At 35.9% G+C, this 13,379-nt stretch overlaps 1 protein-coding gene across 1 annotated transcript in view; it reads left to right on the top strand.

Moving 5' to 3' along the window:
- Positions 1-2,421: 2,421 nt before the first annotated feature.
- LOC130573140 (sodium channel protein type 5 subunit alpha-like) overlaps positions 2,422-13,379 on the top strand; it is a 33,597-nt gene continuing 22,639 nt past the window's right edge. Inside the window, 10 exon segments of the mRNA XM_057365372.1 lie at positions 2,422-2,691; positions 4,102-4,220; positions 5,234-5,329; positions 6,380-6,508; positions 8,557-8,648; positions 9,528-9,769; positions 10,347-10,408; positions 11,048-11,192; positions 11,735-11,929; positions 12,998-13,189. Coding sequence (XP_057221355.1) covers positions 2,422-2,691; positions 4,102-4,220; positions 5,234-5,329; positions 6,380-6,508; positions 8,557-8,648; positions 9,528-9,769; positions 10,347-10,408; positions 11,048-11,192; positions 11,735-11,929; positions 12,998-13,189 — 1,542 coding nt within the window.

The raw sequence follows: 13,379 nt of genomic DNA, 5'->3' as shown, positions 1-13,379 counted from the left end.
GGGCAACTTTTTTGTCCCTTGCAAAAAGTGAAATTATTTCTGCAGGTAACACTTTACTTCAGTGTCTTGCCTTAAAAATCCRAGTAATTTAGCGGTATATGATGAGGTGGCTGAGTTTAGCTGAGCTTCAGGAATTCCATGTAGTCACTCTGTCTTTTTAATACAAATTTAGTCTCTTTATTGGAAGGATTTTTCAGTCACATCTTCTTAGCTTCCATTTTCCTAACCCAAGTCACAATWTATAAATAGTTGGCAGTTGATCAAAGGCAAAAATTTTGTTGTTTCATGTGAGTACAAGTACACTGCTGGGTCAGGTCTGCTGAAGAAATCMTCTCATGAATGTCTATGGGTGTTTGTCCCATTATGGCTTCTGGTCACAACTGCTGAAGGGAATGTGYTGCACTTTTTTGCTCTTGATCACTGCTTTTGTCAGATTCAGTCTTTTTAATTTGTTTTTAAATTTAGCTCCCAAATCCTTGATATTAAAATGATGTTTGGATTTGCTAAAGCCATTTCTTTGCTTCATTTATTACAGTTGATGCAGTTTCCCTAAAAGCTGAGTTTYTCTGTTGTCTCTAAAACTGCTCTGAAGATAAAATTGGTAATCTTAGAATTATTAAAAATTGAAAAGAAAAAGGGTGTCTTGATTTTCAATTTGTCTTCTGAGCTTTCAATTGGAAATGGGTCTGTGTGGTTTGGCAAAGTAACAGTTCTTTGGTCATATACTTCCATTGTGTTACCATAGTAAATTCTAATTTCTGTGTTGTGGTTCCTGACCAGATCTGAATATGCTTGGAAAGTCCCAGAGGAGGAAAAAAAAAACACTCCAAGTGCCATAAACCCAAACAAAGTTATTGCACAATCATTCTTGCTTGCATATTCTTTTAAAAGAGATACATTGTATCTAAAGAAGAGAACTGTAATTGCAAGAGAGTGTTGATTCTCTAAAATGGTCCGCATGTGAGGYTGCAAAAAAGATGTAGCAGAGTTGGACCTCAGCAATCAAAAATGCAGAGTGTTTAAAAGACTTGGTGGTGACCAAAAGTGTTTATTAAATGGGAATAAWCAATTTTGATATGAATCAAAAGGAGAAGTCATCCTGTAATGGGTCAAAGTTTTCTTCATCTTCTGCAGGTGAGAACTGATGTTATGTAAATTGCCGTCATCTACAGGAGAGGGGAAAACTTGGGCATTAGTAACTGCAAAGTTACAGTGATTTGCCCTAAGTCTCCTCAGGGCTTCTCAATGCCACCCATCCCCGCTGCAATCAGGGATTTAAGCCTCCAGCAGAATAATTGAAAATGCATCTGGACAAATCCTTGAGTCAACTTCAGTGYTGGCCTTGCTTTGTGGAGCGGATGGATCTGATGAGCCTTAGAGGTGGGACACGTGGAACTAAATTCTGTTTTCAAGAAGTACAGAGGAACTGAGGTGCAAGGCTGCTGATACATTAATCTACAGAGAGAAACAATTAGAGTTCTGATAGAGATGGGATTTGGATGCTTCCAAGCTGGAAAGGCAAAGGAAAAAAGTATCTCTYGTGTAACTTGAATTGCACGGGGGTAGATCCAAATTGAGTTGTTGATCTTTATTGGGTTTTTTTTAAAATTACTCATTTTTTACRTTACTTCTTTTAAATGAATGTGCTTTTAGTTGGTTTTGCCTTATACCCTGGGTGCCTCGAACACAGCAGGACAGATGGTCCGAAGAGGTGATTTTCCTTCTGAGTTCAGTGTTGGTGTGGTCACTGTGGTTACTGTGGGCAGTTCTGGGCCCCTCAATTTCGGAAGGATGTGAAGGTCCTTGAGTGTGCCCAGAGAAGGGCAACAAAGCTGGTGTAAGGGCTGGAAGGAATGTCCTGAGAGGAACAGCTGAGGGCTTTGGGCTTGTCTGGTTTGGGGAAAAGAAGGCTGAGAGGTGATCTCATCACTCTCTACAGCTTCTTGAGGAGGGGAAGTRGAGAATGAGGTGCTGAGCTCTTCTCCCTGGGATCCAGTGACAGGACATGTKGGAATGGTTCAAAGCCACACTGCAGGAGGTTTACATGGGACATAAGGAAGCATTTCTTTGCYAAAAGTGGTCAAAGGGTAGTCAAACACTGGAACAGGCTTCCTAGAGGGRTGGTTAATGCCCCAGGCTTGTCAGTGTTTAAGAGGCACTGGGCAGTGCCCAAGAGCTTACAGTGATCAACCCTGAAGTTATCAGACAGTTGGACTGAATGGCCATTGTAGRTTTTGAAAACTGAAAGTCTTTTCCTATTCTACTCTATTTTATTCTGCTTTGGTATGGAATTTCAGAGAACTAAGAAATCATTTATCTAGTAGGTATTAAAGTTGTGTGTCATTTCTTTTATTTTCTAATTGTCAGAGCTTTCTTTCCTAAGTTGTYTCTAGTACTGGACACAAAGACTCAGAAGGAAAAATGGATCCCTTGATTTGGCCATCAGAAACAAACAGCTTTCGACCTTTCACCCCCGAGTCCTTGGCAGCAATTGAGGAAMGGATTGCCAACAAAAATAAAGAGCAAGTCAAAGTTAAGGAAAGGAACAAGGACCAGGGAGTTGAAGACAAACTTACTCCTCAGCTTGATCTGAAAATGTACAAAACGCTGCCGTCTCTGTATGGGGACATTCCTGCAGAGCTCRTTGGGGAGCCCCTAGAGGATTTTGATCCATACTACAGTGATCACAAGGTTAAAACTTTCCAAACTATTTTTTTTAAAATTGTTTTTCTTGCTGAATTCTTAAGAGTTAGTAAAAGCTCTGTTCAGGAGGTACTGGGGTTTGATTGTTTTCTAGACAGACCTTTGAAGATTACTGACAACTTTTGGGGAGGGGTGCTAAGGTATGCTCTGCATTATGGAATGAAGAGGTATTTTAAGTTCCAGTCAACAATCAGAATTAATTATGAAAACATGATATGTGATTGGTGCACTTTGATAGTAAATACATTCTGGTGTAAGTGATGCTTTGTTTTCCAGAGCATGTGATGTCTGTGATGATTTTCTGTGATGCCTGTAGGGCTGAACCCCTGTTGGATAAACAGTGCCTGTCTAACAGTAGRTGCTGGAATTGCAGATGCTTTCACTGGATTACAAATATTATACAAATCAAGGGAGGCACATTTGAGATATTTATGTGTAACAATCCCATGTATTTTCATTGTCTTAAATTATTTTTTCTGTTACTTTATGCCCCATTGGCTTTATATATTTTTCCATATTTATATCGCACATWCTCCCTTCTATTCCAAAGTGGTTGGTGATGCTGTCTACAGCAGTGTATAAAGTAGATGCTCTAGGAATCACTCCTAAATTAATTACTTAAATTAAATAATTACTTACTATCGAGGAGGACTTGACCTGAAGAGCAGAAGGCTCCATCCAGTTCTATTTTCTGTTTTGATCTATACCAGCAAGGCATTGGGGTAGAATAATTTCATCAGAAACATGAATAAGGCTTTGATCTTCCAGATACTTTWTTCTCAAAGTAATCTAAGTGATACTATTGATGAAGAGAAACTAAAGTTGATTGAGTTGAAGAAATTTATATTAAAGATAGGAAACTCTGTTTTTCATTCAAGAAATTTCATTTTTACTGTATGGCAAAAGGGCTGTGCTGCATGGACCTTAAGGTATTTTGGAGGGAATTGATAGTTGCTACTTGACAGTGTAGAGATATTTCAAAATTAAAACATTTGTTTTTACTGTCTAGGATTTTGGCAGTGCTACACAATGTGTGTTTTGTAAATAATCTCTTGTAGCTTGTAAAACTGCCCAAGAGTAAGGTATTAAGATCATTTTTACAGCCCCAGAGTAATAATTTAATTACTTTGACCAAATGAATATAATCACTTGCTCTTCATATTCATTCCCATTATTGCTTCTTCCTCTTTGGCAATAATGAACTTTTATAGAGCTGCTGTCTTTCCTTCARAATGTGTATAATCAGGTCACAGCTCCAAGTGAGAATAAAGGAAAGCTTTATTCCTAACTGCATTTAGATATAATTTTAGATGTACACTTGMAAAACTGAACATTTAATTTTTGCAGAAATTTTAAATTCATTTAAATGTTTCATATAACATGATTTTTTTTTAATAGACTTTTATGGTGATAAATAAAAGGAGGACTATTTTCCGGTTTGCTGCCACACCTGCCTTGTTTATATTTGGTCCTTTTAATCCAGTCAGAAAAACAGCAATTAAAATTATGATCCATTCATATCCTTTCATGGTTTCCCTGATTTGAATTTTAAAATATTCTCTGCCATTTTCTGTCATTCTGTTTCTCTGTTTATATTAATGTGAATGTAAGCTCATATGTTGGTGATAGAGATTTTTAAAAAGTCACATTGACTCTTATTTTAGAACATAAAAGAAATTCACATGATGTTGGTACAAGTAAAAATGTCAAAAGCTGATCTTTAAAGTCAAATTTGCAGATACTGGTATGAAACAACATTTAAAGGCCATTGTATGATATATTAGCCCTTTTCCAGAACTTTTACTAAATTTCAGTTGTGATCACAATCTTAAATTGAAAACATACAAATGAACAAACAAAGCAAAGCAATGACTCCCTAGTTATTAAAATATGAAAGATGGGATTTATGGTGGAACTTTGCTGAAAGAGTCTCATGTTATATTAAGAAATGTATTTCATACCAAAGTTTAGAAAGTTGTGAAGAGCACCTATCCTTTATATTTAAAAAAAATAAAGTTAACTGTAACTTTGAAGAATGTCAGAATGTGAAGGATTGGCAGGTGCAAAACCATTGGCTGAGTGGTTTCTGCTTTTTTCTGTTTTTATTTGGAATTATTAATTTGTAGAAATAGGTGTTTTTAGGTGAACATATGTCTGACTTTAAACATGTCAAACATGTTATGTCTCACTAATATCCTAACTTCCAAAACTGTCTCCACATGCAGATGATTCATTTTTATACTTAAAACATGAATTTTACCCAGCKGAGAAGGTTTGATCTTGGTGGGATTCTTGGGATAGTCCTGTGCAGGGCCAGGAATTGCATTTCAGTGATCATTGTGGGTCRCTTCCAACTGAGGACATTTTGTGATTCTTTTACAAGCTTCTTTGGAAAACGTATGAAAAGTTTTGAGCATATTCAAACTCAAAGTAATTATTAGACTCTCTGTGTGGTTTTTTTTGTGTGGAAATCAGCTACTTGTGTGAACTTCATTGTTTTATAATGTAGATTTTTTTTCCTTAACTTACAATTCACATTTTTTGTTGGCATTATTATGTGTACTGTGTTACTCAATTGTGTTGTTATGACTACCCGTGAGCTTCCTAAAGAACTCTACTGGACTGAGTAAGTATCTCAATGGCCATGTGTTCATTCTTTTTCCAAGGATACTTTGCAGGACTGAAAAATTTGATTTCTGTGGTGGTCTAATTCTGGGGCTTGAAAATTCTTGGATAGACCTGTGAAGAAGACTGAGGATTATTATTATATCATGCTGTCTTTTGTGGAGCTTCAGTGCCTTTTCTTAGATGCCCTTTCCTCTGTGTTGTCTAATTTTCCCACCTGTTGTAACGTAGGAGGAGGTTGGGCCATTTTTCCTTTTGAAGGTTAAACCTTTTAGAGGGAGTATGCAGCAGGATTTTAACTTAATATCTCTCATTCTACAGCAATAACCTGAATGTCTGTTATAGTTAACTCATGCAAAAGCTACAAAGGGATAAATATTCATTCTATTCTTTCTTCCTGCTTCCTGGCRTTCCTCTTAAATCAGTTGTTCCCACTAGGAAGCCATTTACTTGTAATGTCTTGCTTCCTTTTGTGCTTGTGCACTGCATCCAGTGTAACCTGAGTTAATGTTCCAGAATTAAGTCTGGAAAACATGCCTCAAGCCTCAGAAGCTCTATAATTTTAATTCCTTTTATTTTGGAGCATGGTGAAAACTTAATTTTCTGTAGGATTTATTTCAGTTATAAAGTCTTTGTCAGAATAAATATATAAAATGTGCGAACTTTGCATACTGAAATAAATCTTCTCTGTTATTGTTCTGCCATAATATTGAGGCTTTGAAATTTTCCAGCCTTCTTTAGAACATAATCACAGACTTAAAAATGTTTCCTAAGGAAATATGAGCTATCCTTCATCCAAAAATATTATCACATGCTTATGTGAACATTTGTGTTTATAGATTTACATAGAAAATTTACTAAAATTCAGGAAGACATCTTATTCCCATAATGCTCCTGAAAGTAATGTAATGTGTCCTGTTTTGCTTCACATATTCTATCTTTATGTCCACACAGGGACTGAATCATAGAAAAGATAGAAATGTGCCTGATTGTGTCTCAATCTCATTAATATTTTTATTTCTGTAACTTTAGTATCCACTTTCCTCCTCAGACCTGTTTTTACTGCCATATATACTGCTGAAATATTGATAAAAATAGTAGCAAGAGGATTTGTTTGCAATGAATTTACCTTTCTTCGAGATCCGTGGAACTGCTTGGATCTTTCTGTTATTATCGTAATGTAAGTAGTACTCGACTTTTCTTTTACACTCAAGGTACACAAACATAGAGAAAATACTGTTTGGTGTTGCTGAAATTCCTTACAGTTGTTGGCCTCCTCCCTGCTAAATTGTGCTGGAGTCAYGATTTGCATATCTGCAATGACAAAAACAGACTTTAAAGTAACACCTAAATGAAAAGTTCATCTTAGAATTGTGTGATTGCTCTCAATTTAGTCCATATTTAAATTTTTCAAGAGGCAATTGCACAGACAGTTCAAACCAAGCCTGCCTTCWTACATTGTCCTAATTGTACTCTGGTACATGAGATGAAACTCRTTTGAGAAGGGTCCAAAATGGGTCACAAGATGTTGAATGACTTAGTGRTAAATAACAGATGAAATCCCAGTGACAAGTGATGCTCAAGGAAAAACAGGTCTTGCTTTACATAAAAATTCATGGCCTCTGAAATAGTTTTCACTTCTTGGGAAGCAGGTGTTGGGGTTTAAACAGACTGTCTTGTTATAGCACCACTCCAGAGTGCAGTCATGGTCAGAGAAAGAAAGTGAAAATGGGGGCATTGTGGGTAAGAAGTAAAGAAGCAAAACACTCCACTATTTCCCTGTGGCCTGTATTTTAATCCAGAATCATGTGTAGTTTTGTTCCTCACATGTCAAAAGATGTCAGAATTAAAAAAAAATACAGAGAAGATGTATATCTGTTATTCTACATAACAACAAATAAAATAGAATAAAACTTGCATGAAAAAAACAATTGCAGAACAGTAACACAGTTGAAGTCTCTGACACAGAGGCAAAAAGGGAATTTTTTTTCCCCCTCCTTCAATAAGAGCTAAAGGCACCAAATGAAACTGTCAGGTGGCAGAATTAAAAAGAAGGGAGCTATTTGTAACACTACATGTAGATTTTTCCTCATTTGTAAATAATAGGTTTATGTACACAGGTGTCATCACACACATCTATATATATATGAACAATTAGTCTTAAGGGTAATGATGAACTGCTGAGAAGCTTGAATATTGTTGGTCATCAGCAATATGTGACAATCAGTAACACTTAATAGTTACTGATAGTTACAACTATCATGAGGTAGTCCAATACCTGCATGAAAAATTCCATTTATGGTCCTTCTTCTCTACCTATACCCCTMGTATTCAACTTTACAATATAGTATCTCCACCTGTTTTTTCCCATGTCTTATAGTACAACAAAGAAAATTACTTGGATATCAGCTCAACTGCTAACTCAAACAATTATTGCTTAAGGTACTTGAAAATTACTCAGTTTTAAAGGCCTGGCAAAACCAATGTGCTCTGATGTGCTGCTGCCAAGTTATGCTTTGASTGGGAGGTTGCCTTTCCAGCCATTGTTGTCTCAGATTTTATTACTGAGACTTTTAAAGGAATTCTCTTACTAGTTATGGCCTTCCCATGGGATGAGTCACAATCCATATCCTTTCTGTCATGAAAGAAGTCTTAGAAAACATGAGGTAACCTGTTGAAGTGCCGTATAGAATATGCAACGCTTTAAAATACTGATTTTCTGAAACTGTATAATCATTGAAATGTTAAAATTGAAACTCGTTACATTACTTAAGTTCTTGGTGATTGTTAAAGATGAGAAAGACCCATGTGGTACACAGTTTGCATATTATAAACCTAGTTTTTCTCAACTTCCTTTTGAAGTCTACATTTTGTTTTGAGATAGCTGCAGCATACCCTTTCATGAGAGAAGCTTCAGTATCAGAGTGTGGTTATGACCTTGAAGGTTTTGTATTTATTTGACATTTTGATGGACAAACTCTTCCAAAGTAAAARCATCCAGATCCACACTAAGTGTAAGCTTGCTGTGTTTTTTTTTCAGAGGCACTGCTCCAAAGCCCCATTAYTTTATAACTAAAAATGGACTTGGATTCCTAACTTTGGGCATGTACCTTAGGACATAGTTGACCTCTTTATTTTCTGCAATGTATCGGTTGCTGCCTGCTCCATAATCGAATGCTTTGAAAAGCTGTATCTTTGCCATTCAGTTCTGTTGGGTTAATTTTACAGGTACATTACTGCATTTCAGACTATTGGCAATGTCTCAGCCCTTCGAACTTTCCGAGTACTGAGGACTTTGAAAGCTATTTCAGTAATACCAGGTGAGGAACATTGCACCTTACTGATTTTCTCTTGGCTTCACCAGGATGCAAATTCTAATTCCACTTCTGTTCTTGTTTCCAGTTTTCTTGTCACTTTCTGAGACCCCAAGGGATCCAATTTGTGACTTTTGCAGTCTGTAGTATCTCTGAGCAGCATCCTAATGCCATTTTAAAAATAATCTTTTCTCCAAATGGTTTTGGAAGAGGCAAATATATTTTCTGCATTTTTTAATCACATCACTGATGTTCATYTTTACTTAGCCCAGTGCCTTTGTCCTTTTGCTTTTGTCTTCCTGGAGCAGCTCATGCTATTTGATATGTTCTCTTAACATAATATTCTCTTAACATAATCTGAACCACCATATTTCTGGTTTCACGTTCTATTTCATTAGCTTAACCTTCTCTGGTTTATTTCCCAGAATTCTGATATAAGAGTTTTTGAGACGTTTATTTGTTTCCTTACTGATCACAGCCACTATCTGAATTGTGTGTAATACTTCCAACAGTATGTTGCATATGCCATCCAGACATTCAATACTTTTGTAACTCATGTCCTTTATGTTCTTTGATATGGATACCAAAGTATGATTACGGAGTCCAACTGCAAAAATTCACTTGAAAATCAACAAATTATTATATATCTCATGGTCATAATGTATATTAACTTTACAATTTCCTGTAATTGCAAATATATTTTTGATTTTGCTATGGAATTATAGCAGGAATTAAACTATTGAAGGTGTTTAATTTCAGTGTCAAAGCCACACGTCAATACTTTTCCTTTGTTTTTAACAAACTTGAACTGTCATGTCTTGTCATATAGGAACATCATTGTATTCCTTTTCTCACTTTCCATGTTATTGGAYCTTATTTTCCTAGGTCTGAAGGTCATTGTAAATTCGCTTGTTGAGTCTGTGAAGAAACTCGCCGATGTGTTGATTCTGACTTTATTTTGCTTGAGTATATTTGCTCTAATAGGCCTCCAGCTTTTTATGGGCAATTTAAAATCCAAATGTATCCTCAATAAAACTCTGTACAATGACTCATTATGTAAGGATCCCAAGATATATGTACCAGATGATGAAGGTAAATGTTTTTTGTTTTTTCTCTTGACATAATCTGTTATTTTCCTATATATGCCTTGATTTTTCACAAAGATGTTAAGGTATAGTTAACATATTTCTCCCATGAAAGTTTGTCCTTCCATTTGCACAAGTAGTATGAAGTCTCTGGGACAAATGATTTTGAAATTAATGAACCTTGGATTTGGAGCAAGATTGACAGTCTGTGGGATAAAAGGGACTGAGTTTTCTATAAGCACTTTCTTCTTTATCTGTGCTTTGCACAGGGATCCTTATTTTAGGGGTACTGCRTAGAAAATTACTTTTTCCATCACTTATTTAATGGATTTTTCCTACTTCTCACAGACATTCTTATTTTTACCACAGATCAAATGAAATCTTACGTTGTTAGTTGTGCAGTCAATAGCTACTATTTATTTTAAATTGTCAGACAGGCAGATATGAGAATCAGCCCTTTGTGCCCTCTGTTAGGAAAGGATCTTTCACAGAGGTTTGATCCATTAGGCTGTTTGTAAAGTACAATAATGTTTGGTTTACAGTCAGAAAGCTGTAGAAACTGGCAACTTCTGATTTTATGATTCCTTGATTTATACATTTTTTTTAATTAGAATTAGAGCTCTGCTACAGAGAGAATGACTCGGCTGAAATATTGCTCTGTGGGTTCAGCTCAGATCCCAAGTAAGTGAACAAAGTAGTTTTCTTACTTTCTTAATTTTTTTTCCTCCAGATGTACTGTGATTTTATTTTTGGTCTAAAGGAATGCTGGTGATTTTTCAGAAGGAGGAAATGGGTGGGTAGGTGAGTTATTAAATTAAAAGACAGATATTTCATTCCAGAAAAAAAAAAAATGAAGCACAAGGATGCAGCCAATTTTTTATATACTTTGTTGCTAACCACTGGGAGTATAATGGTAAGGTAGAATAATATAAATGAGAAAGGGAACAGGTCAGTAAAGACATTTTAGAGATTAATGAACTTTCCTCTCCTAATCTTGGTGAATTATCTTAAAGTAAAGATATTTCCATTTTTCCCTTCTCTGTGTATTTGTTTGAACATACCCTGCATCAGGGGTTGTTGAGAGTTTTTGTCTAGTCCTAAACTAAGGTTTCTGYCTAGTTTTCTTTGACTAGACAAATAACTTTCTGGGATGGCCTGATGTAAATCAGCACTTCTGGCAAGATTATATTGGGCAAGGTGAATAATTGAACAGAGTTTCAGACAAACTGAACGCATCTTTGTTTGATGTTGCGCATTGGGTACTTTSAGATACAATTGAATTTCCACATAAGTGTTGTTTAACTTTTCTTTTGTGGTTAGTAAAGAGTGTCCAGAAAACTATACTTGTGAGAAGATTGGGAATAATCCTGACTTTGGTTATACAAGTTTTGACCATTTTGGCTGGGCCTTCCTCTCTGTGTTCCGTCTGATGACCCAGGACTACTGGGAGCGTCTCTACAGACAAGTGGGTACTTTTATTACCTGCTGAAATAACTTCAGACATGCAATTCAGAGCTTTATGCCCACTAGGAAAATCTGTGCTGGTTTTGTTACTACTGACACCAATTTTCTTTTAAAATCAATGTAAATATTAAGGAAATAGGTTCAAGTGACTGGGTTGCAACATCTTTTGCAAGTGACATTGGATGGCAGCAATCCTGTGGTGAATGCTCATGTTTTGTTGGAGAACACACTTGTGTCGGTGGTTAGGAGTTAAATAAGAACTAAATATTTGTGTGTAATCACCCAATGATCAGGATATAGAACAGATAGAGATATTTGATTTAATTTTAAGAAGGGGTTTGTTAATTCTTCCCTGCAGCGCATGACATTGTTATGCGTAACTTAGACCAGAAGCAAACAATCCTACTGTTGTTCATTGAAAACAGTGTAGTAAATTAACTTTTTGTATGCATAGGAAAAGAAATTGTTTGAAGTTATTACAACATTGCATTGTAAATGTTAGTTTGTTAAGAATTTATTGCCACCTTTACCTTTTCCTCACAGACCATCCGTACATCTGGAGTGACCTGCATTTTTTTTTTTATGGTAGTCATCTTTTTCTGCTCATTTTATCTCTTCAATCTGATCTTGGCTGTAGTCACTATGGCGTATGAAGAGGAAAATAAAGCAACTCGTGCTGAAACAGAGGCAAAGGAAAAACTACTTCAGGATGCCAAACAAATTATAGAGAAAGAACAGGTTTGTAAATTATCATATACAATCTGTAGTTCCTTTTGCTTTTCTTCTGTTTGTGAATTAAGGAAATTGAATAGTGTATTGGATTAAACATGTGCTTCTTACAATACTTTCTCACACTTAATTTCTCTTTATGTCTTTACAAATGCATGTATGTACATATATTTAAATACATSAGCATTTTTATGATACAAAAAACCATGGTGAATTCAAGTTGAAACATACTAAGTTTTAGGATTTGCACATTTGACATGATATAGGAATGGCTTTCTGGCAAGTAAGTAGCTTTTATGGTATTGCATGAGTGCTGCATTCCGTAGTTTGCCCTGTTCTTGCACAGTGCCATTATTTCTGTGTCCAAAAGTTCCTTTCCCTGGGTATCCCTTCTTGATATCACTGCACAGTCTCATGAAGTATGAGTGGATAAATTTTATCTTCTGACTTTTTATAAAAGATACCTTTGATTTACTGCTAGGAGTCAGAAAAGTCAGGCTTGTAGGAGCACATAGAAATATTCTCATTGGATAGGGCAGTTATCCAATTTTGTCATTGAAGTGTATGGCATCACCATTTTACCAATTCTCCTCTACAACTGTTAACAGGTCTGTTAATGTTTCTCTTCCTGACATTGCCAAACTTTGCTTAGGCTTTCTTCCTTCCGGTTTTCTTTTTTTGTCCTTTGATTTTTCTTTAAGAAAAGTTTAACATTTTAGGATTTAGTTTGAGCCCTTAGTCTTCTGCTCTCTTGGACTCAAGGTCCTTCTCAAAACAAGAAAAGGAAAGCAAAAAGATAGACCACAATATTCTGTAATTCAGATACAAAATACAATATTTAAAATGACCAGGGCAGACTTTAATTACAGTACCTCACAGGTAACCCTGCTTTGTCATTCAGAATTGTGAATAACGTTTTGTACTCTTGTCTTTTTATAACAGTTTAACATTTGAAATCTAGGAATTTTGAGTGCAAAGTATTCAGAGAACATAAAAATTCTATGGATATGATCCTAGTCCATGCATTGGTATTTGCCTTGAGTTAACAGACTGACCTTTTGCTTTTTTCTGTTACAGATGCTGGCTGCAGGAGAAAGCAGTAGGGCCTTGCATGCTGGATCTGAAGTGTCAGTTGCTGACTTCAAAAATTCACAAGAGAAAGAGACTAATAGGGAAACAACTACTTCAAGGCAAAACTTAGTTTTAGGTGACCGGGAAAATGAGGAGCAAATATTTCATTCACAGCCTGGTCGCTGCCACAAGAAGCTTGTAAGTATTTGAGACAGAAGATACTTTCATTAGATTTGCCTGTGATATGAAAATTCAAGGAYTTTGGGATCAGAGGGAGCCAACATTACCTGCACTTGAAAGGGAAGTTGGACATATCTGTCAGTAATGCAGTTATTGCACATCATAGACCTGTGCTCTGAGAGCTGTGGTAAGATCCGTCAGCATCTCT

This window comes from Malurus melanocephalus, unplaced genomic scaffold (assembly GCF_030028575.1).
Source record: "Malurus melanocephalus ecotype Western Australia unplaced genomic scaffold, MMel_1.1 scaffold_52, whole genome shotgun sequence".
Taxonomy (NCBI): domain Eukaryota; kingdom Metazoa; phylum Chordata; class Aves; order Passeriformes; family Maluridae; genus Malurus; species Malurus melanocephalus.
Note: the sequence above shows the minus strand (reverse complement) of the source record. Positions and strands in the feature narration are given on the sequence as shown.